This window comes from Emericellopsis cladophorae, assembly GCF_022114955.1.
Source record: "Emericellopsis cladophorae strain MUM 19.33 chromosome Unknown NODE_40_length_209357_cov_118_235785, whole genome shotgun sequence".
Taxonomy (NCBI): Eukaryota; Fungi; Ascomycota; class Sordariomycetes; order Hypocreales; family Bionectriaceae; genus Emericellopsis; species Emericellopsis cladophorae.
Genome location: NW_026250965.1, coordinates 12,408 through 37,320, shown reverse-complemented (window position 1 = coordinate 37,320; position 24,913 = coordinate 12,408). Strand labels below are relative to the sequence as shown.

General features: G+C 45.4%; 3 protein-coding genes across 3 annotated transcripts; 1 reads left to right on the top strand and 2 right to left on the bottom strand.

The window, feature by feature from the left end:
* Positions 1-17,222: 17,222 nt before the first annotated feature.
* On the bottom strand, positions 17,223-18,071 carry J7T54_001945 (uncharacterized protein; the record flags this gene model as incomplete). Its single annotated transcript, XM_051508099.1, has 1 exon — positions 17,223-18,071. One exon carries the CDS (start codon positions 18,069-18,071, stop codon positions 17,223-17,225), a length of 849 nt encoding a protein of 282 aa, XP_051360713.1.
* Positions 18,072-18,384: 313 nt separating this feature from the next.
* Positions 18,385-18,871, bottom strand: J7T54_001944 (uncharacterized protein; the record flags this gene model as incomplete). Its single annotated transcript, XM_051508098.1, has 2 exons — positions 18,385-18,721; positions 18,786-18,871. The coding sequence occupies 2 exons, from the start codon at positions 18,869-18,871 to the stop codon at positions 18,385-18,387; spliced, it is 423 nt and encodes a 140-aa protein (XP_051360712.1).
* Positions 18,872-21,267: 2,396 nt separating this feature from the next.
* J7T54_001943 (uncharacterized protein) lies at positions 21,268-23,201 on the top strand (the record flags this gene model as incomplete). The annotated part of the gene is made up of 13 exons (XM_051508097.1): positions 21,268-21,320; positions 21,383-21,499; positions 21,561-21,657; positions 21,716-21,848; positions 21,901-21,982; positions 22,050-22,277; positions 22,331-22,412; positions 22,468-22,528; positions 22,584-22,672; positions 22,729-22,809; positions 22,870-22,933; positions 23,012-23,113; positions 23,176-23,201. 13 exons carry the CDS (start codon positions 21,268-21,270, stop codon positions 23,199-23,201), a joined length of 1,215 nt encoding a protein of 404 aa, XP_051360711.1.
* Between the last annotated feature and the right edge of the window lie 1,712 nt (positions 23,202-24,913).

Below are 24,913 nucleotides of genomic sequence, written 5' to 3'. Positions count from 1 at the left end.
AAATCTCCGCACACGGTATTTGACCTTATAAAAGATCTCAAGGCTTCCCGACTTTTGGATATAGAAAATAGAGAGAATCCAGCTCCAAAAAATTACGGATAGGTGGAAGTGCTGCTACTCTGCTGGAATGCGGGCGAGCAAGCAGTAGAAGATAACTTAGCACGCTTCGAGGCGCTACAAGCGCCCATCGTACTCCAGCCCTGCAAGGCGGACACAAAGCTGCTCCGCAATTGACGGGCCATCTACAAGGAGTGCTGGCACCTGCCCTTCACCCGTATGCAGCAGTCGTACTGGCTCACAGCGCTCGATCGGCCGCCTCCTAAGCTCAGCAGCCGTGACAGGACCATCCCCCTCGGCTGGCTCAGCAAGATTGCTGAGCTGTAGGGCAAGGAAGCTGTCGGTATTGACCGTCTGGCCTTCTTTGCCTAGATATACGTGCTGGAAGAGGGTGGCGGTATGGCAGCGCTGTCTAGCTCGGCGGCCCAACTCTGATCGCGGCACATCATTCTCACCATCCGGCACACCGACTGGTCGTGGTGGGAGAACGGTAACCCCCCAGCTTCAAGGGCAACTAGGTCCAACAATCCTATGCCGTCATACTCACCACCGTCCGCGAGCTCCACTCTGAGCTAGAGTCGCTGGAGTGGAGGACGGAGAAGATCGACTAGATTGCAACATAGACAGCGGGCTGGTGGTTCTTCAAGAGGCCTGAAGGCGGGATGCTCTACGCCGAGGTAAACCCGTCGACGGGGCCGAGCACCTAGGGCAAGCACCAGTGGCTACGTGATGAAGCGGCCCCCGGGGAGGTCAACTACTACGTCGCCACTGTTCCTTTCCGACCAAGAAACAAGATCGAGCTAAGGGGTGGCACCATCAGTGTCGAGGCTATGGAGAGGGCCGCCAGCGGTCAGTTCAACAAGCACCCAGCCCAATCCCGTCGGTGAAGGCCATAGATCACGGCCTTCCCGACATCTAAGTCGGTCCATTAGATCCTGGCTTGGATTGCTTTTCCGATTTTGACGAATTTGGGACATAAGAAGAAGAGTATTCGGAGGAGCCGGGGGGAAAGGAGAGAAAAAGGACGAGGACGAGGGGGCAGGGCAGTACCACCACCAAAGGCAGGTAACGGCGTAATATGAACCCTGAGAGGCCCTAAGATTAAGCATGGAAGACGCTTATAATGTTCCTGAGATTAAGCTGTGTCGTAACTATGGTAACAAAGGTCATATTCTTGGAAGTGAGGCTTATAAAAAGACGTCGGCTGTATTTTGGTATCGATGCGAGGTACTGTAACATCTCCTTCTGCTTCTTATACTTGAAGCGACGTACTAATACCATCGCGATGGTTTTTCCTTGTCCCTTTTAGCTGACTTGCCCCGTCTCCCCTACTCGCTCCCACTGCTCGTAGCCACGGTGACTGTGGCCTTTGATGAGACTTGAACCGATAAAGAGACCGGAGTAGCTGCCGTGGCTGGGGTATCAACGCCCCAAAACGTCTGCGCTCTATCCAAGCCCTCTATACTACCGTCATTACCCTCGAGGCTCCCGTACCTCATCTTAGCTCGAGCGAGCACCTCGTCGTGCTCTTCCCACCAAGTATCATCTACAGGCGTCTCCCCGCCTAGTAGCCCCCTTTTCGCCTCGTTGTAGGTCTTCTTATCCGTTATAGAATTCATCATTCTCTCCCCAAGAGCCCCATAACGGGCTTCTGTATACCGGAGGATCGGCCCGTGCTCCTCCTGATAGGCGACTGCCTCTTGCATGCGACCTAGCGCGCTATCAACAGCATCAGGTTGCAGTGAAATGTCTCCAATATCTTCTGGAAGGCCTCCCTCGTGTTGCGTATGTACGCCAATTAGCCACATTCAGAGAACAGTGGAATTCCCTTTTGGCCTGTTTGATACTTCGATTCTACGACCGGGACCTTCAGCCTCGAAGGACCAAGTGCGTCATAGGCCTGCAGGCTAGCGAGGGCCCGGCGGCGAGGATCTCAGCCTGGACAAACCGGCCCTGCCGCTCAAAAACAACCTTGGGGGTATTCGGTGTATGGAAGAAGTCTCCGGGAACAGGGAATGCTGTCTGAAACAAAAACCCCGTCATAACCTTGTCCCGAAGCCACTAGAGCTTCTCCCGCTCGACGGCAGGCAGCTTATGGTACTTCTTCACTATAAACGCGTCGAAATATACGAGACAGGTCACCATGTGCCACTAGAACCCGCAATAGTCCTGTCATACTGGCCTGGTCACCCCGGGAGCAGTGCAGTCTGTCAGCATCTACGAGAAGACGTCGACCCGCAGCGAAATAACATGGGGTTGTCCACGCCCATGCTGCCGGCTACCACGCCGACGACGCTGTTAGCCGTGATCCACGTGTCCGGATCTACGACGCCCGTCGTCCTAATCTATTATTCGCAGACCTTCCGGAACAGCCGTCCCCTTCGGCGGTATCGGCGGGCCCTTTGTCCTTGTGCAGCTGCGTGTGAGCCTTGGGGTTCAGGAAGGCCACGTAATAGCTTTGACTCACCCTCAGCTTTCCGTATGGGCCTCTGGTGTTCTTCATAACCTATTCAACAAGGGGACGCGCTTCCGCGGTGCGACACGCCCCTTTAAGAGCATGGGCGTTGTTATGCTTGGTGATCAGCGCCAGCGTCGTCCAGCCCTCATCGCCTACTTCGGTCCCGGCTTCAAACTCCTTGCCGACTAGATAAGTCTCGGCATAGCGCCCAAGACCGGCGAGGAAAAAGTATTTGCGACTCAGCGCTTCGCGCTTCTCATAGTTTAGAGGCAGTGCAATGATAGTCGAGGACCCTCCCGCTTCTGGATAAGCGGCGGCGCGAGGCGGATCTGCCGACTTGTCAGACCGAAGGCGGCCCCTAGGTTCGCACCCGGATGCGGATTTAGATTTGCCGCACCCGGTGCGGCAATTATGTAAGCAGGTAAATGCTATCAATTCCTGGGCAAAGCCTCGAGGCTATGCATTTACGACAGGGAAGTCCTTAAAGACCCAAAGTGGCCGGGTTAAAGTTATCTTCTCTTGTGATCGAAATAGGCTACCACCAAGCGCATCTACCGAACGAAAACGCCGTACATGCAGCCGAGGAATAAGTTGCAAGTTCTCAGTCCTTGCTAAAGAGTCCTTAGATGGAACTTCGTGGGTCCTAAGCTATCGACCAGGCCAGGAATACTCTCTTCACAATCACCCGCCAAGCCAAGATCCGTCTGCACATCCAGCACACCGAAAGTTATCTGCTAAGGATCAAACTTTGGTTGCCAATCTCTTAAATGCTGGCATTGCACCGAAGGATATTAGGACCTATCTCCGCTAAAACTCTAACATAATTGTAACTCAAAAAGATATCTACAATCGTATTGCAGATAGCAGACGAGAGCTCTGCGAGGGCCAGAGCACGATCCACGCCTTGGCTAACCAACTGGATAAAGAAGGGTTCTGGAATCGGATGTAGCTTGATATAGATGGCCGGGTAATAGCTATCTTATTCGCTCATCCAGACTCATTGGCATACCTTCAGGCTTACCCGGACCTTCTCTTCTTGGATTGTATATATAAGACGAATAAATACGGGATGCCGCTCTTTGATATAATCGGTGTGGATGCCTGCTAGCGATCCTTCTGTATCGCCTTTGCATTCCTGAGCGGCGAGACTGAGGAGGACTATATCTAGGCACTAGATCGCCTTAGATCTATATACGAGCTCTGTGGCACAAGGCTTCCATCTGTTATTCTAATAGATCGCTGCATGGCTTGTATGAATGCTGTGTCTCGCTGCTTTCCATCGGCAATCTCGCTACTATGCCTCTGGCATGCTAATAAGGCAGTCCTCCGCTACTGCCAGCCAACCTTCATACGGCACCAACAAGGATCAGAAGCCTACTAACAAGGTCTAGATGATTAGAATGAGTTCTTTAGTCACTGGCATTCAATTATCAGGTCATTAGATAAGGAGACCTTCGATCAACGCGTACAAGAGATTGAAAAGCGCTACCTACCATAGTACCTTAGAGAGGTTGGATATATCAAGACTAATTAGCTTGATCTATATAAGGAAAAACTCGTCAAGGCCTGGGTTAATCAGCACCCTTATTTTGGTAATATAGTTACCTCACGGGTTAAGGGTATCCACAGCTTGCTAAAGAGCTATCTAAAGACATCTAAGCTTGATCTCTTTAAGGCTTAGAGGGCTATGAAGCAAGCACTACTCAATCAGCTAGCTAAGTTACGATACAACCAAGCTAGGCAGTAAATAAGCACCCTACTTGAGCTCTCTAGGTCACTATATAGTGCCGTCCGTGGCTAGGTGTCTTATGAGGCTTTACGGAAGGTTAAGGGGTAGCGGAAGCTCTTAGACGGAAACCTACCAAGCTACACCGGCTCTTTCACTCGGTCTCAAGGACTTCCTTACGCTCATACACTCAAGGATCTACAAGAACAAAATCAAGCCCTTCGGCTGGTGCATTTCCATACACAATGGCACCTAAACCGCAGTGGCACTCATCGGTTGCTACTAGAGCCTCGCTATCGATCTGATCGGATAAATACTACCTTAACTATACCGAAATCAAGCACTCGGAGAGAACCAAGTGCATTCGAGGTAGTTAAGGCAGCAGCGCAGCCAAAGGCACAGCCTAAATACAGCAGATGCCGCGCATTAGGCCATAGGATGACCTCGAAGGCATGCCCTATGCGGCATGAGGAACTCTTACAGTTATCAGCAATAGTAACACCGGCAGCAACAGCAACACCGACAGCAACAGCAACACCGATAGCAATAGCAACACCGGCAGCAACAGCAACACCGGTAGCAATAGCGGCACCGGCAGCAACACCGGCGCCAGCAGCAGCAGAGGCGCCAGCACTAAGATATGATGACCCGCAGGCTATCTATCAAAGATATATTGCAGCCAGAGAAGCTTGGTACAAGTCGCAGCCTCGTGGCAGCCTTAAAACTAACCAGCTATATCGGAAGGCCCTAGGTCTGCCTTTGCGGTACGATAAGGCGAGCTACCAGTGGTGCCTTGACTGGAAGCAGATGGGCAAGCAGCGTAGAATGCAGAACGGATCTAGAGACTGGACTAAGGAAGAGATGATGGCCTATCTAGATTGGAGCAAGGCAGAAGATGATCGGGTTGAGGCCCTGGTGGCTGCAGAGATGGCAGGCAACCCGTTTTCTAGTAGACGAGGGATGCATGAGATCTGGGAGGCAGCTACAACAGACAGTGAGGCACAGCAGGCGTTTTATTTAGGCAGATAGATATAAATTTATCGAAGTTCTTGAATGTTGTGGCAGCCCCTGATGTGTTGTGTGGTGTTAAGGCATTGGGAGCCCATAGGTGCACCCGTACGGGTGCATGTAAGGCTTACGTAACGGTGCACCCGGGCGGGTGCAAATAAGTGTCACGTGATGCGCCTCATGCAGCGCGTGTAAGCTATGAAAGCCTCGCCTCCGTGTAAATCGGCTACGCTACGAGGCTAGATAGCTACTTAGTCCCATAATAACATCAACTGCCTTACAGTCTTTTACTTATATATACACTCGACTATATTCTTTAGGTGCCTCTATATAATACCTGTTGCTCTTCGCTATCTCTCTCAGCTACCTCCTAGACATCCTTTATGCCTCGTCTACGTGAAAACCGCCCAGTAGCTATCTCTTCTGCCATCTGAGCTTCAACCTACGCTTCAACCCGGGCTTCCTCTGCTATAGTCCAATCTAGATATACCATCTGTTCCTCCTTAGTCCAGTCCCGGATAGGTCTCTTCTCTATGCATCGTGTGCCTATTTACTTATAATCTAAACACCAGTTATAGTCCTTCTTGCTATATCGCTAAGGTAGTCCTATTACCTTTCGATATTACTAGTTCGTCTTTAAATCACCTCGAGGCAGCGTCTTATACCAAGCCTCTCGCGCTGTAATATATCGTTGATATATAGCACAAGGGTGATAGTGCGGTACCTCCGGCTCTAGCTCTAGCCTCGGCGCTGGTGATAAGGATAGCAAAACGACACTCGGTGAGAGTGGCTGTAGCTACGCAGCTAGGAGCGAATCTGGCGGCACTACTAGCTGCATAGTTAAACCTATTGCCGGCGCCGGCGCCGGCGATATAAGTGGATTATGATCCAGTGCCACCGCTAGTACTAAGGGTAGTTCTAGCGCTGGTGTTAACACTGACATCAGTTCCGGCGGCCGAGCTGAAGCTAAAGCTGAAGTCTCTTGAGATAGCGCTATAGTTGCTAATAGTATGAGATCCGTATATCGTAACGCACACGCCTTTGAGCTTCTTATGTGGCCTTGTTGATTGCATCTTATGCATGTTAGCTTTACTTTAGTCCTTTTTTTTATTTATGACGCTTACTCAATAGCCTTAAATACGCAGGGTTCACGCCGAGTGCTTGTTCTTGGTAATATTAAGCTAGCTACAACCCGGTCGAATAGCCGGCGTGGCTCTATTAGTAAGTGAGGAGATCCCTCGCGATAAAAGTGCCAATGCGTATGGAAGTGCTATAATCGAAGAGGTATCTCCTATTAACGAAGAGTTTATAGCGTATAAGCGCATAGAAGACCGTTCGATAACTCAAATGCTCCTGTATAACTAGGGAGAATATTATTAAGGGATCGTTTCCGCTGCTCTTCGACTCTACGTAGCGCTTCGTGAGATACCTATCCACGTATATTAGCGTATAGCGGCCTAGTTAGCTCAAGAGGCGTGCGTATCCTCTATTTGGCCTGATTCGCGTGTAGCTCGGCGATCTAATTGAGCAACGCACGCTTGATAGACCTCTAGGCCTCGAAGAGGTCTAATTAACTAGTCTTTAGATATTACTTGATAAGCTCGTGGATACCCTTACTCCGGGAGGTGATAATATTACCGAAGTAAGGGTATCTATTAACTTAAGCTTTTATAAGCCTCTCTTTATAAAGATTAAGCTAGGTCTCTATAATATAACTAACCTCTCTAAGATAGACTAGGACGTAGCGCTATTTAAGCTTATTAAGGTTATCTTTAAAAATATCCTTAGTGCTTGAAGCTATAATCTAATACTAATACTAATAGAACTCTTGCTATTTCTTAAGGCCTTAAGCTTGAGGCTGATCGTTATCGCTACGGGTGAAGCTTGCGAGGTAGTGACGAGTAATAGCCTTATTTATATACCAGAGGTATAAAAGAGATACCGCTTGTGGGAAGTATTACGATACTATATTTATATAGGCAAGGCAACGATCTGTAAGTATAATAGATAGAAGTCTCGCGCTATAGCTCTTGTATATTTACCGTAGCCGATTAAGTGCCTAAGTATAGTCGACTTTATCCTCGTTACTAAGGAAGGCGAAGGCGATATAGAAAGATCGCTAATAAGCGTTAACCCTAACTATATCGAGAAGGGGTATCTTATACTTATTTATCTTATATATATAGTCTAATATAAGTAAGTCCGGATAGGCTTTAAGGTATTCTAGGGACTTAGGATAGGCGAATAAGATAGAGGTAACTCGGTTATCCTCGTCTAGCCGTATTTAGTTCTAAAAGCCCTTATTTTCGAGCTCGTTCGTAAGAGTATATATATTACTTTAGCCTTTTAAGAGGTCTCGCTTGCCTTACATAATATAGTTATAGATATCTTACTAAGTTATAATTATATCTAAGTGGTTGCGAAGGTATAACCTGATCTCTTTTAGCGCGACTCTAGTATTTAATAGGTCTTGAATAGTTAACCTATCTGCTTATAAGAGTTGACGATAAATAGGATATACAGACTTATTATAACTTGGTTCGTGGTTATAGATAGCGAATTAGGGGTCTAGGCGATACGCAAGAGTCTAGGTAATTCGATTTATATCTTCTGTTCTAATAACGGAGAACTGGCAGCTAGTACGTCGTGAAGTCGTAAGCCGTTATCGTATAGTTAAAGGATTAGGGGTGCGACCTACGCCGCGATCGTATATAAAGATAACTCGTTATCTGCCGCTATTTATCTTTCTTGACCTTCCTGTAATAAAGGCATAGCCTCGTTACGATACCTAAGTATTAATCGCTGTATGTAGCTCCTATCGTGAGTTATAGCTGTCTTCTGGAGGAAGACAGTCATCCGGAAATTACAGCGTATGTTCGTTTATCCTAAGATAACGATAAAACGTGTAGTAACTAAGCGGAAGAGGATATTATAGATCGATTTATAAGTATCTAATATCTATAGATGAGCGATTATACCGCTTATTAGCCCGGACAGGGGGACCTGGCAAGGCTGACATAATAGGAATCTTATTTGCACCCGCCGGGGTGCATCGTTACGTAAGCCTTACATGCACCCGTACGGGTGCACCTATGGGCTCCCATCGAGTAGGTCCCTTAGTACCTTCCGTAATACTAGGAGCTCTTCCCTCGATATCTCGTATAGGGGGCCCTATAGTAATACCGCTTCGTTCCCGCTACTATCTCGCACTAAGTATACTTCGTGGTCTATTCCTAGACAGTACGGGGGTAGCTTTATAGCGTGGTCTAGAGAAAATAGCTTCGGAAAGTCCCGTAAGATATCTACCGGCACGAAGTCTTTAGGGTCTACCTATAGCTTCGGTACGAGGGTATCTTCTATATCCTTTAGGGAGATCGCACCGATAGCCGGGTCTCTCGGTTCTCGCCGGCGCTCTCGCTAGTATTTCGTAGCGAATACGCTACCCGAGACGAGTCTTGTTACTCTTATAGCTTATACGCCTCGGGGCTTTTATTCCTTTACGAGACGAACCGCTAGTCCTACACGGCCGTGCTAGAGCTGCTCCTTCCCTGCGTTATAACTAGTCTTGTTACGCGCTATCCACGGGTTACCTAGGAATAAGTCTTGGCTAAGACTAGGTACTATATAGGCGAAGACCTCCTCTTCGAAGCCGTAGATTTCTATCGTTAATACTACGACCCCGCTGCTTCTTCCTTATTTTATCTCCCTCGAGTACCCCCTTAGGGGGCGGAAATACTCTTTTACTAGCGGGAGGCTAAGTCTCGTTATAAGGTCTTCGCTCACGACTATATAGTAGTTATAGCCGGAGTCTATTAGGGTATTCGTAGCGAGTACGCTATTTATTCGTACCTATATATTTAACGATAAACTACTTAATAGACTCTTGAACCTTTTCTAACGAGTAATCTCGGCTCTCGTAAGCCCCGATGCCCAACTTCGCTTCGGGGTGTCAGGGGGGGTCGGTCGGCAGGTAGGACGGGGAACACTCGGTCAGGCTGATCTAGTCTATTGCTACGGATAGGCACTCCTTAGGTAGGGCAGGCTCTATATACAAGACATAGCTCAAAGAGCTATAACAAAGGACAGTCGGGATCGCGACAAAATATAAAGGCAGGCGCGAGTTTATATAACTACTAGGTATAAGGTGGGTCCCCGCTCTTAACCAGCTATAATAATACGCCCCCTTTCTAAGGGCGAGCTCTTGCGAGTATTTATTAAGGACTAGGTTTATTAGGATATCGGCGGTAATAGTTAGTAACGATCTATTACGCGTTCTCTAAATACTCTATAGGTTCTTCGGTCGGATTATTATACCTAACTTACTTTATAGTATACCGTAATCGTAGGTTACCTTAGCCTTTTCGTTCCTAGCGGGAATCTACTATCTCTTATACTATAAACTCTTTAGCCCTATTAACTTTAATTAGCGGCGGGGGTGCGATATATTATCCGGGATAGGGGTTATTAATAACGGGTCGGAGTAAGTTAACGTAGAATATAAGGTATACTCTTATACTTATAAGTAGTTCTAGTTTATAGGTATACGGCGATATAGCTTTCTTAACCTTTAAGGGGCCGATATTATTCTAGTCTAGTTTCTTCTACGGCTATAGGGTTCGTAGGTTTCGGGCGTCTAGCTAGACTAAGTCTTTAGTACGATATATACGGGTAGGTCGGCGGTTCTGGTTCGCTTAGTCCTCGTAGCGGGCTTAGATAGCGGTTAATTCGGACTATAAGTGTTTATTAATCTACTTTATCTTACGAATAAAGTTTTCTACGTCCTAGGAGGCGGGAGTATTAGCGGTAGGGATATCTAGTTCGAACCTTATCCGGGGGTAGGAGCCGTAGTTAGTAAAGAACAGCGATATACTAATAGTCTTGGATTTCTAGGAGTTAGTAGCGAATTTAGCTAGCGGGAGCTAGGTAGACTAGTTATCTTATAGATATAATATATAGGATCGTAGGTATTATTCTAGGATAGTATTAAAGCGTTTAGTCTAGCCGTCTGTTTATAAGTATATAGCGGTTAATAATAGGCTCTTGATCTATAGCTATTAGTTTAAGCTCTTCTAGAACTTAGAAATAAACTAAGGGCCTCGGTCGGATATAAAAATTAATAGTAAGCCGTATAGCTTCTAGATATAGTATAGGTATAGATAGGTAGTCTTAGCCGAATCGTAGGTTACTTTATAGGGTACTAAGTATCTTATCTTCGTTAGATAGTCTACTACGACGAGGATTACGTTATATCCCTAGCTCGGAGTTAGGTATATAATAAAGTCTATTAATATATCTCTTTAGGCGCGTTCGGGGATCGGTAGCGGCTTTAGGACTCCTTAATAAGCGTCTCGGGATAGGTTAGACCGGCGGTAGGTATAATAGTTCTTAATCTATCTTTCTATATATACTAGTATACCTAGCTAGAAGTAACTTCTTAATAAGATATCGTAGGTACGGGCTCGTCTAGGGTGTCCGGTAACGGGTGACTTATAATAGCGGCGGAGTAGTTTAGCCTTTAGTTCGTTATAGTTAGGGATATATAAGCGGTCTCGGAAGTATAGGCGGTTATAGTTCTCGATATACTTAGATAGTATGATACGGGTATAGCGTCGCTTACCTTTACGGATCGCTTCTAAAATAAATTCTAGGATTTTATTAGTAATATAGCCTTTATTAAAGAGGTCGGATAGGTCGGTAAGAAGTTCGGTTAGTAAGCGAGCGGTATAAAACCTTACCCTCGGGTCTAGGTTCTCTCTCTTTAGTACTATCTAGCTTTAATAAAGAAAGCGTTTATCCCCCTCCTTTAGGAGATCCTTTAACCTCCTAGTTAAAGTATCGGGCTTAGTACCTTACTTCCTAGGTCGGTAAGTGATCTAAAAGTTAAATCGTGATAGGAACTTAGACTAACGGGCTTGTCTTTAGTTTAGTAGCTTCGTTATAGTAAAGTACTCTAGGTTACGGTAGTCGGTGATTACTTTAATCGGTAAAGAGGCTCCCTCTAACTCCGGGCGCTACTCCTCGAAGTAGCGAATTATAGCTATTAATTCTTTATCGTAGATCTCGTAATTATACTTAGTAATAGTATATTTCTTCGAGAAGAAAGTAATAAGTTATAGTATCTTATTATCCCCTACCTAGGATAATACCCTAGCGGAGATATAATCGGAGGCGTCTGTCTCTAGGATAATATTCTTTTCTTAGTTAAACGGGGGTAGTATCGGGGCGGTGCTAAAAATAGTTTTTAGGCCTTCGAAAGCGTTATAGTAGTTAGTAGTCTAATAAAACAGGACTCCTTTTCTAGTTAGGCGGTTTAAGGGTATAATAATCTTCGAGTAATCCCGGATAAATCTCCGGTAGAAATTACCGAAACCTAGAAAGGCTTATATATCGGTAATATAGGTTAGCGTCTTTTAGTCTCTCACGGTCCGGACTTTCTTAGGGTCTATTCGGATTCCCTCTCGGCCGATAATTAAGCCTAGGAATTTCGTCTTAGTCACGAAGAATTTATACTTTAATATCTAAGTATATAGCCTAGCGTTCCTTAGGGCTTTTAGGACTATTCGTAGGTATTTTTCGTATTCGGACCTCGTTCGGCTATAGATTAGGATATCGTCTAAGTAAGCGGTATAGAAAATATTAAGGTATTCTCTTAGTATGTTATTAATATACCTCTAGAAGGTTATAGGGGCTCTAGTTATTCTAAATAGTATAATAAGCGACTCGTATAGTCTAAATTAAGTACGGAAGGCGGTTAAGTACTCTTCCCTTATGCGTATCCGGATATTATTAAACGTAGAGATATTATCGACCTTCGAGAAATATTATATACTAGCTAGGTATTTTAGGGATTCCTTAATTAATAGTAGCGGGTATCGGTCTTTAATAATAACGTTATTTAAAGCGCGGTAATCGATATAGAAGCGTAATCCGTTATCGTTCTTCTTAACGAATAACATAAGGGACGCTATAGAGGAGGAGCTTAGTCGAATAAATCCTTTTCGTAAGTTCTCCTCTAACCACTCCTTTAGGGTCTTTAGTTCCTCTCGAGATATCCTATATAAGGGTCTAAATAGTAATATACTTCTTTCTTTTAACTAGATATAGTAGTCTCTAGGTCGGTACGGCGGTAGTTTATTAGCTTCTTTAGGCGAGAACACGTTAGCGAACTCGGCGATCTCTAGGGGTAAGGTAGGTTCTTATTCGGTAGGTTCTATAATTATCTCTTCGATCTAGGCTATAATAATAGCGAATAGCCTTATATCGCTCCTTCGGGTATATATAGATATAGCTTTTAGCGATACTAGAAAGATATCGCGTTAGCTTAGTAGTCCGGGGGCGGGCTTTAGATACTAGCGGATTTTCGTAGGAATGGTATATATAGCTATAACTTTTAACGAAAGTCCGGGTATATTATAGTACTATTAGTAATACGGGCTATTAAAGCGTAGTATATGGCTTCTAAAGCTAACGAGAGGGTCGTGTTATTTTAACTAAGGTATCCTAAGCACGATCGGGTAGCTTCTAAGTTAGGTTACGTATAATATTATATTCTTCTATTCGTAGTCGTTTATCCGTATCCGGCTGCGGATATAGTATATAATCTAGCCGCTCCTTACGGGGCGGCTATCGAATACCTCGATCGTAATCGGGTGTATTAGTTAGTATATTCTTAGGTTATAGTTCTCGGCCTAGCTTCTATCGATAAAGGCCTTCCCCTTAGCTCCGCTATTAAGTATTACGGGGGCGGGTAGAGTAATATTATCGGGTAAAAGTAGTTTAATAGGCAGAATTATTAGGTTCGATCGTTAGTTATATTCCTCCTTAATCGGCACGCTATATATAACGGCTAAGGAGATTTAAAGCGTTCTTTAAGCGGTTTTCTCGGGGATAGTAATTATACGTTCTACTAGTACCTACCGGTAACTTAGGGTAAGCTTACTTTATTTTCCGTGCGGTCTAGGGAGGGTATTAACCTCCGACTATCTAGCGCGGGAGAGTCAGGGGATCTAGCAAGGGATAAGTCTTTATTATTTAAAGCGGTAAATCGGGCTTAAGTACGTCTAGTATCTAGCTTCCGGTAATCTCGAATATAGTAACTATCGGAGCTATAGCGGAAGCAGAGGTTATTTTCCCTCTAGTTCGGGCCCTATAGTTAGCGTTAGTTACTTAGGTCTATAGGGTCGTTAGCGGTTATAGCAGCGGGTACCGTATAGCGTAAAAGGCTATAGTTCGGAGGGCTATATCCCTTACGCGGGGAGGTTTATCTCTAGTTTTAGTATAAAGCCGGTCTCGGGGGTTAGCTACACTAGATTTATTATTAATATTAATAGTATCGGTTATCTAAAGTCTATAGATAGTTAGCGTATTAGTAGAACTCCCGGCTAGGGGGCGGGTTATAAAGTAATATATCTTATAGTTCACGGGATATTCCTTAGAATAGTAATAGCGTTAGATTACTATTAGCTATTTCTCCCTTTAAGGCGAGGTATTAGAACTCTAAGAAATACGTACTAAAGTCTTAATACCTCTAGCGGAGCTAGTATAGGCGGTTCTAGGCGTTCTAGACGCGGTTAGGGTCGCTAAATATATTTTTGAGATAAATTAGGAGTTCGGGGTAGTCGCTAAGCTATAGGATTCTAAAGATAGTGCGGGGGAGTATTAAAGCGTATACCTTCCCGGTAAGCCTACCGGCTACGTATATTAACCGGCTCGTAGCGGTAGGGAATCGGTCGGCGTTAGCTATTATTTTTACGTAGATTTAGTATAAGAAATAGCGGAGATCGGAGTAAGATCCTTTAAACTTATTAAGGTCGGGAAGCTTCTTAGATAGTCGGGAGGAGGTAGTAGATCCGGTAGTAAGTAGCGGAGTTATTCCTAAGTAAGGAGCTATAACCTCTTTAACGGGGGGGGTTCTTAAAGCCTCTAGAGTAATTACTTATACGGTCGGTAAGCTAGCTTACTAAGCGAGTTAGGCGGTCACGGTTGCCTTAATAATCTATATATCCTTATCCTTTATCTAAGTAAGAAGGTTCCGGTTAGCCGCGCTCTCCTCGATAATCTTAGTTTCGAGGGTAACTGTTTTCTCGTCTAGTATAGCTATATAATCGGTAAGGTTCGTAATCTAGGTATCTTAGGATTCTATATAAGCGTATGCCTATTAATAGAAATAAAACTATTTAGAAAGGTTACTAGCTACGGTATCTACGAAAGCACGCGTATCCTAAGGTAACTCTAGAGGCGTCGGGCGGGAGGTTATCGTATTTAGCGTCCTATAGGTAGGAGCTATATAATATCAGGGGGGGTCGGTCGGTAGGTAGGACGGGGAATACTTAGTTAGGCTAATCTAGTCTATTGCTACGGATAGGCACTCCTTAGGTAGGGCAGGCTCTATATATAAGACATAGCTCGAAGAGCTATAACAAAAGACGGTCGGGATCGCGACAAAATACAAAGGCAGGCGCGAGTTCACGTGACTGCTAGGTGCAGGGTGGGTCCCCGCTCTTAACTAGCTGTGACACTCGCGCTCTTATCGGAGCTCTCTAGCTTCTATACCACTCCCTATACCCGGGAAACCTATTTATTATAGTTATTAGGGAGATCTATAGGAATAAGAGCGACGCGGAGTCGTTAGTATATCGCACCCGATAGGAAGGCGAGGCGCGCGCTATTAGACCAAGCGCCGCCGCCGGCTTCCGCTAGGGTTCGTTTAAACTTAGGTAGGAAGGCTACGAAGGATTACGTCTTACTTTACTTAAGGTTACGTAGGGTCTCTATAGCGCGTGCGCTCTAGTTCGGGTCCGCGTAATACCGATCGAGGTAAGTTAGGAAGGAGTAGGGGTCTTAGTTAACTTATTCCCTCGCTTCGTAATAGGCCCGTACGATATGTTACGCACTAGTATCTAGGTAGCTATTAATAAGGTACTAGCGTTCTCGCTATAAGTCGAAGTAGTCCTAGTCTAGCTCGAGTTTATCCTTTATCTAGACCCTCTAGAGGTCGTAATCCTTAGTGCTGCCCGAGAACTTCGGGGGGTTCCCTAGCGGCTTCCTCGTAGGGCGTCCGCTGGGTCTCTACTCGTGAGGTATCTCGGCCGGGGGTGTAGCGTCGTTCGGCAGAGGGTCGGTCTATATGGCCTCGGCTAGCGTTACTTCGGTGACGATAGGTGGAGCGGGTATAGGCTGCTTAGGAGCGCCCTGCCCGGCGGCTTACGACGAGGCAGGCGTTGCGTTTATCCTTCGGAGGAGCTGAGAGAGCTCTGCGATTTACTCTTGTATTAGTCGGAGTGTAGTATTTACTTACTCGGCCACCTGCGCGGTTACTGTAGGCGGTAACTTGAATATTTATTCGTCGGATATCACAGCTCGTGCTACGCGAATCCGCTACGTCGTTAGATTAATCGTTAGATATATTATAGGCTAGGCCCTGTTAGAATAACTTAGTAGCTTAGATTAAGTCTATCTAACGATAAGGTAGGAAAGGGAAAAGAATAAGGAAATTGCTGGCCCCTTTCCCGTGAATATATTACGAGGCCCGTGCGTCCTCGAAGGCTCGCACCACGTGTTTAGGTGGTCCGGGCTGGGTCTCGTACCTAGCCGCAAGCAACTAGTAGAACCGTAATAGTAATAATCTCCTCGAATAAAAGCTAGATCGGATACTTATTAGCCTAGGTGCTCGGCTTTAGAGTTAATAGTATTAGGCTAGTAATTACTTAGGAACGTATAGCTGTACTCGCTTAGCTTAAGTTCCTGAATAATTTAGCGGTATTAGAGAGCTATATCGGCGCTATAGGCTTATTATAGTACTTAATCCTGTACTTTACTAAGTTAATCGATCTTTTATAGTATGGTAAGGTCTAATTACTTAAGGCTAGCCGGGGAGGTTAGTAAAGTAGCTAATAATAATAAGAACAAGCCTAAGCCTTATTACCGCGTTACGATATTCGAGCCTATATTAAAGGACATTATAGCCTTTGAAGTGGTATAGTTAGAAATATCTACTAGCGGTATTGTAATGGCTGCGCTCAAGCCGTTGCGCCATAGGCAAAAGATCAGGCATTAATCGAATGACGAGCGACTAATGCAGGCGTAATAGCTGCTTATAGTGGGTTGCGAGGGACCAGGTCGTAACACGTATACTAACGCATAATAACCCTAATAAGCGCTTATGTTTTTAAGTTAATACGAGCCTTAAACGCGGCTTTATATTAGTTTTAATCTATACGAAAAATAGCTACGAATAAACCCTAGGGACTATAATGGATTTTACCTAGCTAGCTGACTAAGCCCTAGGTAGTCTTAAAGGAGGCTCGCGCCCTTTAAGATCAAGCGTATAATTATCAACCTCGCTGCCGAACTTAACTTACTAACTAAAATAAAGATATACCCCGTGGTATCGGTATAATACCTTAGACTAGCGTATACTAGCGCCTACGCTAACCCCGAGCCTAAGCCCGTAGAAGCCTTTTACGATATTGAGAATAACGAAAGAGACAAATACTACGAGATCGGGAGGTTAATAAATAAGGGCTAATTAAAAAATAGAACAATTAGGTATAAGGTTCGTTAGAAGGGTTAGAGCCCCTAAGACGACTGATAGGTAGAGTCTATAGGTATTAATAACGCCGTGATACGTACTTTCGAGGAGTTATTAACCCGTCAGAAAAAGTCCTTCATCCCAGGAAAAGTAACAAGTTCTGTCTCCCAGCACGAGACGACGTAGCTATATTATTACTTCTAGCGGACTTCAGTCATTACACTACACTTGATGACAAGCACAATATGTTGTTAATGGATGGCTATATCTTGCGGATTCCCGTGCGGGTAGCCGACATTCTCTGCAATCATGTCGCTAACTAATTAGATGGTTTAATCAACTTGATTCCCTACAATGGTCAAGGATGTATTTTATCACAGCTATTTGAATTCATTCGCAAAAACGGCCCTCATCTCCTACTCAACTTTATTCACGTCCAATAACTATGCACTCCAAGGGTTATCATTGATATTCGCCAAACGGTAACGGTCACCCGTCTGTATAGTGCGGATAATATCATTCAATGCAGTCTTTGTATCCGTATCATCGTAGTAGTGCGTGTGTTTGAAGCCATAGATAAGGCCATCAACATGGGCGTCGTTCAGAAGTCGGGTTACCTTTGACTTGTCGTTGTGATTCGCAAGTGTCCATCCAAAGACCTTTCCAAAATGTCCGCTCTCGGAGGCCGCCTTCAGATTGGACAGTGGACTCTCAAACTTCATAGCAAGGTCAAAGAAACCGTTTGAATACACACGCTGTCCTTGGAGCAGATTTTGGAGCTCCTTTTCAACCATGGCGACATCGCCTTCCACGTTGAGAGCCTCATTGGGGTTCAAGTCTCCGCGTATCGAATAGTACGCCTTTTTACCAATGGTAGACTTGTAGAATCCATAGAGAACCTTGACTCCAACAGGTTGCAGAATCTCGCGTGCGAGCCTCCTGAGTCCCTCGACACTTGTCCTTTTGTTGGCATCCGATTCATAGTCAGGATTCTTCAGGTCCAGCCAGACAAATATGATGTTCTTGCCAGCCTGGCGCTCTTCTGCAACAGTCTGGAACATCTTCTCTGCAGTGTCACCTGCGCTGGTGGGCAGCCCATCATGGTCCGCCCACCAGCCACTGGACCAAGCGGTCATGTCGATCTCGATTGCGTTTGCTCCGTGTGAAATGGCAGATCGTATACCGTAGTCTTTAAGGACACGGTGAGAAATTGCAAAGAATGGACGACGGGCCGAGTCCATAGTGGCGAGAACTTGCGTAGGGGCAGCCTCATCGGGTGTTTGGTTGGTCATGATGGCGGTTGAGATGTTGCCAAAGGTGATTGAAGTGCTTTGGTGATTGTAGAAGAGAAAATGGGAGTGAGAATGGCGCAAGGATATAGAAGGATTTCACGGAGTATATTGTATGTAAAAAATCGGTGAGATAGTTTGGTGATGGATGTTTGCAAGGGCTACTACAAGACTGGCCAATCTACCTTATATAGCCATACACAAACTGAGACAAAGAACTGAGCTATCACTACCACCACCCCTCTACTTCTGTGTCTGGTATTCAACCAAGGTAAATGCCCAGAACATGTAAATGTACCCCACTCTCCTTCTTGTCTCACGCCAGCTTGGCAAACACAATCTCAACATTTCCAATTGTCGAGTCCTGCTGCACCTCGTCTTTCATAATGGAGTAATCGGACGTGTTGGGATCCCAGTCTAGGATGTTCAAGATGTTAGAGTACGCACCCCAGGGCGCGCTCCAGTAGACACGACAGATCTTTGTCTCGTGCTCGCCGTCCCACTCGTAAATGGTGAGATAGCCCTCAGTGCCAATGGCGGCATCCGATCGCCCGCAGGAAGTTACGAGGCCCTGCCCCTGGGGCGGAATGACTGTCTTGTTGACCTCACTGGCGCTGATCTCGTTGTCTTTGCTGCCTCGGTAGAATTTGCCACTAGACAGGTTGAGTTGGGTTAGCTGGAAACTATGGTTGGTGAAACAAGAGAAGAGAGAGTTACGATTCGAGCCTGGCCTCCTTGACTCGAATGTCACCCTTGCGCAGGCGACTTCGAAGCTTCAGAGCAATCCATTGCTTGTAAGCCATTGTTGTGGAGATGGAGCGTGGGCTCTATTGAAGGACTGGAATTGACAAAATATGTTACAAGTGGTTGGGAATTAAAGGTAAAGGTGAAGTTAAGTCGATGAGTAGCGACGACCAGACTTATATACCCGAATGCTTGAAGGAAATTGACGCCGACATAGCCTAGTTCTCTCGTTTGACGAGTGAAGATTGAAGCTCTAGCTATGATAGTTGGTGTTGATGTCATGGACCGAAGAAGTTGTCATCCACAAATAGGACACACTTGCCGAGCATTGGCACTTGTCTAGTCGTTCCATTGCCGCCACGCAGAACGGGAACGACGCGGCACGCGAGCCATTGGGTGCGACATTGGATGCAGACAGTGGCGAGCTGAATTGTCTATGTTCTCACCGTATGTGGAGAAGACGTAGCCCAGCTACCCAAATGTCTTACCAGAATTCAATGGTGCCAGTTGATCAAGATAGCCTCTCGCATTCAGCTTCCACGTCTAAGACAGTCGTGCAGATTCTTGCTTCTTATGTTGTGGCGACGAGGGGCCGTTGTCCTAATGAGACTGAGACTGAATGATCCACGATCATGCATGGCGTTTCCACTGTGCTATAAATACTGTGGAGCTATCTGCGGGCCGTTTCCGGTCACATTCCTGCATATGCCGCTTGTCTTGGTATCCCAAAATGTCTGCTTAGCGACTTCCCATACACTATTGTATTTACACACGGCGAGTGAAAGGTACGAGGTTGGACATATGTCAGGGGACGTGCGGCTGTTCCCAGGGACCCAGCGTCATGATGTCGCTAGTCAAGTTTTTGCACATTATCCGGCAAGAATACAGCAGTTGATGGGTTTCCTGTCAATCGTCATCCTAACTAAATGCGTGTCCTATGTCGTGGTGCTATAGGCTCATTACCATTTTAGTCCCCATCGGGGCGCAAGACGTGTTGAGCTAGCGATCGACTACATGTCATGTCCTTCGTTCCGGGTAGCGCGCTATGGAGGCAACAATGGTGGGGTGTCCTTAGTCATCGCTAACGCGTGACCATCAGCCGCGCGAGACTTTTCAGATCCCTGCCACGGAAACAAACCACAGTCCAGCATTTCATCGGCTTTAAGGCGCTTCAACGTTGAGTTTGCTAATCCGTCAGCGGATGTGCAGGCGTGAAAGCTCTGCTGCCGTTCCGTTGTCCCCATAAGAGGATTTTCGTCCAAACCTATACTCTATCCACTGAAGATGACGCCACCGCCTCGAAAAAAAAAGGGGAGAAAAGGAAACACAAAGCAAAGTGAGAGAGTGAACACTGAGGATAAATGAGAAACAAAACGATTGGGAATGAAGCAAGTGCTTCATCACAAATTCCAGAGGCAGATGCGATCGAAAGAATACGCTTGCCTCCGACATTTTGACGAATTGGTCGAAGCATTTACCTATTGCTCGGTGGATTGTCGCAGTCGGCCAAGGGCCCAGCCTCACTCGATAACGCGTCAGTACGTTCCGACAATAGAAGAGATTATATGGTGCTATCCTTCGGCCGCACGAGCAGCTCAGACGCGCGTCATCGTGGTCGAACCACTCGTGATAATCGGCAAAGTTTCCGCGGTGGCTACTCGCCGCCAGCAGCGCCCTGACTTGGAATCGAATACCATCATGGCGTCGGCTAATGATTGTTGTATGCCCGATGTGTCTACCATTATGGCATTGATATCATTTCTGTTAGCTCACCGCCCCAATTGCATTGCCAGAGCGCCCGCACGCTAGTCATAAACGATCAGGTCGGGTGATGATCATCAAGGCCGAGAAGCTGACAGTTCAAGCCACTGTTTAGCGAGCCATCCTGGCGGCCAACGAGTTGGACGGTGACATCAGCGACGTCGAGTCTGAGCTCATTCCATAGAGGGCGCATTCCTCACATGTATGAACCAATAGAATGCAATGAGGGCAGTTGTAAGAATGTAACCGACGTGCGTTCGTGCCGTACCGAGGAGGGGTTCATTCGCTAGTGCTTCCAAATAAGACTATGATTGACTGTATGTGGCTGGCTGGCTGGTGCCACTATCTTGACGGACGCATCCACCTCACAAATAATCCGGACGGCAATCGTCGATGCGAGACCCGCTACATCCTGCAGCTTGTGGCTGGCTGTGTGAGCCCAAATTCTTCCAAGAGCTGATGCCCAACCCATGTCCAACTGTGTGATATCATGACATAGGCCTGACCAATGACAAAATCACTGACGAAATGAGGGGACCGCATTCGTTACCCGACATGGGCATGAGTATATCCCTTTAAAATATGCGAATGTATTAAAAGGAGAAAACTCAAAGAAAACTTCTCAGCCTTCATCTTATTTGGTCTCCATCTAGGGAAAAGAATATCGGTGTTTCTTCTTGACTTTTGATTGACAATGATCGGCCAAGTTCGAGTTCCATATGCCGATGGCATGACAGAGGGCCAAGGGTAAACATATTCCGAAAGATCCCAAAAGAACCAAGCTAACATACTGGACTACCATCCTCTAGTTACAACTCCTACCTACAGCAAACTTGCGTGCACGATGCCGTGACCGTTGAGGCGACAAATAACCCAGACACCCCCATGAATCTCGTCTATGAATCGAGCGAGATCAAGGACTACAAGTATTCAGCACTGGTTCAGGTCTCTCATAAAAAGAAAACAGCTAACGTCTATTCCCCATAGCGAACTTTTGCAGACACTCGATATCAGTGCTGGTGCGGGAGTTTCTGGGTGGGGAACAGAATCTAAAATTGACTCCAAGTTTCTCGACAAGACAGAGGTAATATCAACCTCCCTTAAAGATTTTTTGAGAATCAGTTTCCTAATCAATAACATAGATAAAGAAAAGTCTGCTCACCTATATAGTCAAGGTGGATGCTCAGCGTCAGCCGAGCGCAACATCCAAGTATGAATTCAACTGGAAAGAGACCTCCGATCCTCGAGGCAAATACGGCGACCGATTCATCTCCGGTATCACTCTCTCCGATGGTGACGTTGCGTCCCTGCAGCTAACAGTATTCAGATTTTGTCAAGGGCGGGGCCCTCTTTGCTCGCGTTTCTATCATCACCAATGAGAAGTCAACATCACATGAGCTTCAGGTCGCGTGAGTTTTGCAGCAACATCCTGACGCCGTGACATGGATCTCTGCACTAACACAGACCGACGTGTAGGGCCAAGACTGCTTTCCCGGTTTACAGTGCCAATGCGGAAATTACTTCTGAAGTAAAGCAAAGCATGGAGAAAATCCAGAAAAGCTCCGAGGTCAAAATTTATCTTCACTACGTTGGAACTCCGACCGAGATGCAGGCGAGCGAGGGGGCGGACAATAACATGCTGCGCCTCAAGCAGGTTGCCGACGCTTTTTACAATAGTGCTCCGAAGCATACTTACAAGCGATTGTGAGAAAACCACAGCTGAGTTGATAGTTCAATTTTACTAATCATAGATACAGTGCGCTGTTGGAAAGATATACCAACATTCCCAACTTCAACAACGAATTTCAGCCACTTGACTATGCCGAAGCCAAAGATCGAGTATGTGTTGCGAACCTACTTAGTACGCATCTTCTCGCTAAGACCTTTTGTTTAGAGCTGGGCCGTGTTTAGCGACTTTACCGAGTGCTTGGTCATTCAGAAAATGCTTCGGGCGAGTATGACACACAGTTTCTAGTCAATGTATCAAATATGGAGCTAAACGACCTCTAGTTGACTCGAACCATTATACAAGTGGTAGAACGGGTCGTGATCAACTCGACACCAAGCTCAGCACACAACTGCAGGTCTATCGAAGCTGGGTATGCAGTGGAATCTTTGCTTACTATGAAAGGGTGACTAACGAACGGGCACCTAGGTCGAGAAGGTTAGCAAAACGCCGAAGGAGGCTACGTCGCCGCCTGACAACGACCCGAAAGCTCTTCAGACCGAAGTACTAGTGAGTCTGCGATACTTTGTAGGAAAATGTTATGAAACTTCACTGACATTAATTTTCCAGCGTGCTGTCAAGAAGACAAAATTCATCGCTCAGTCCATTCGTTTCACCAATGGGAGAACCCACTGTATGTTGCTCGTTGTCCTTTCCATGTTCAAAGAACATATATCAGTATGACGTATGAGCACAAAACTTACGAACGCAGTTATTGATGATCACATACAACCCACGGCTACCGAGCTTTTCAGTTTTGAAGCCTATGACTTTGACCAGGTTATGTTCACCACAAAGGTCATCTTTGGTAAAGGTTCGAATGATGATAGGTATATCTGTCTAATGGGAAGAAACACTATCACGCCGGGATACAAGCAAACAAGCCAGCTATGGGGATTTGAAGAGAAGGTAACGGACATGGTTGATAGAAAAGTGGTTATTGATCCTATTCCGGAGATGGGAATCGTAAAGCTAGAGCTGAAGGATGCTACGCCGCGTCGGGATGATGAGTTTAGCTTTTATATTAAGTCCCCTTCGGGAGGTAAGTAGTTTAATAGGTGGATAGTAAAGGCAAACCTAATATTGTACTCCCGAAAGATATTCTCTAAGCAGTTCGCTTATACTTGCTTTCTAGGTCTTTAGGCCTACGGACTTAGCATTCCCTCGCTATTTTGCGTGCGAAAAGGCAACCCCTGCCCCTCCCACCTAGTCAAATATACTTCCCCTCCTTTCATAAGACACGTCTCCTCTGCTACCCCTAAATACCCCTATATCCTACTATATCTCTAGAGGATCTATGTATCCGTGACTATGCTAGGATAGATACCGACCTTATCGCATTAGTATAAGCGTGAGAGAAGGAGCGATACGAAAAAAGTCTATCTTTCCCCTCTCGTAACTAAACCTATTCTACGGATTTATATATTATCAAAAAAGAGGAATATAATTCCCTTATTACGTGCCTTACGAGGCCCTCTCACATAACCCTTGCAAGGGGGCCCTAGAACTTTCAGGGATCTTTTAGGGGACTAATACAAGGATCCATAGCGCTTACGAATGCAGTGCTTCTGAAGCTTTCTATAACATTCGAATGTTAGCACTACCACACTCGCTATTATAAATCAAACCTTCTGTAATCTTCAACTAGGTTCGATTTAATCCACTCTTTTATAGGGCATTATAGCGCCCTCACGCCTATAAATATAGGCCTTCATTCACTACTAGATGGTTCTTTTGAATCAAGTCGTCATTCTTTTATCTGTTTGCCTACCCTAAAGATCATCGAATTAGTCGTGATCTTCCTTCTACTGCGCCTATAAGAGTACTACTCTTCAATAATTCTATATTAGTAGATTAGAACCCTAGATTACTAGATCGGAATACCTCTAAGGAGAGGCCGTATTATTAATACCGGACCTCGAAAACGAAATTAATTAAAAAGAAATTAAATCTATTTAAGCCTATAAGCGGGTAAGTAAATAACTAGTAAACTTAATAAAATCAAAAGGCTAGCTAGCTAAATATAATTAGTAAGTAGACTTAGAAAAGGTATAAGTACCCCGTTATATAAAAGAATATTATAAATAGCGTAAAGGACGCGGGCGTAAAGCGATCCCGGCTTTACTAAAGAGGAGGCGGGGTTAACTACGTAAGAATAAAGGGTAACTATACTTAGTATAGATAAACTATACCTATATTTATAGTATAATTAATTAAGGGACAATAAATATTATTACGCTAAGTTTATTCTAGAAGTCTATATAACGTGATTAATAAGCGAACCACCTAGACAAGCGAACCGCCCACTTTCCTATCATTATCTATCATCATTATTTAATTAATTATTCCACAATAACTAGCAATATCAGATCAAAGGAATAAAGCTAATACCCTTCTTACTATTTAAGCGCTTTAAACCAACCCAAAATTAAGTATACGACGCGTAGCTAAGATCTATAATATTCCACGCACGACGCTAAGAGATCGTAAGCACGGAACTTAATTAAGACGCGATATAATAGCTAATTCGCGGAAACTATCCGATCTTAAAGAACAGAAGCTAATCGAGTATATACTCGATCTAGATTCGCGAGGATTTTCCCCTCGGATTAGT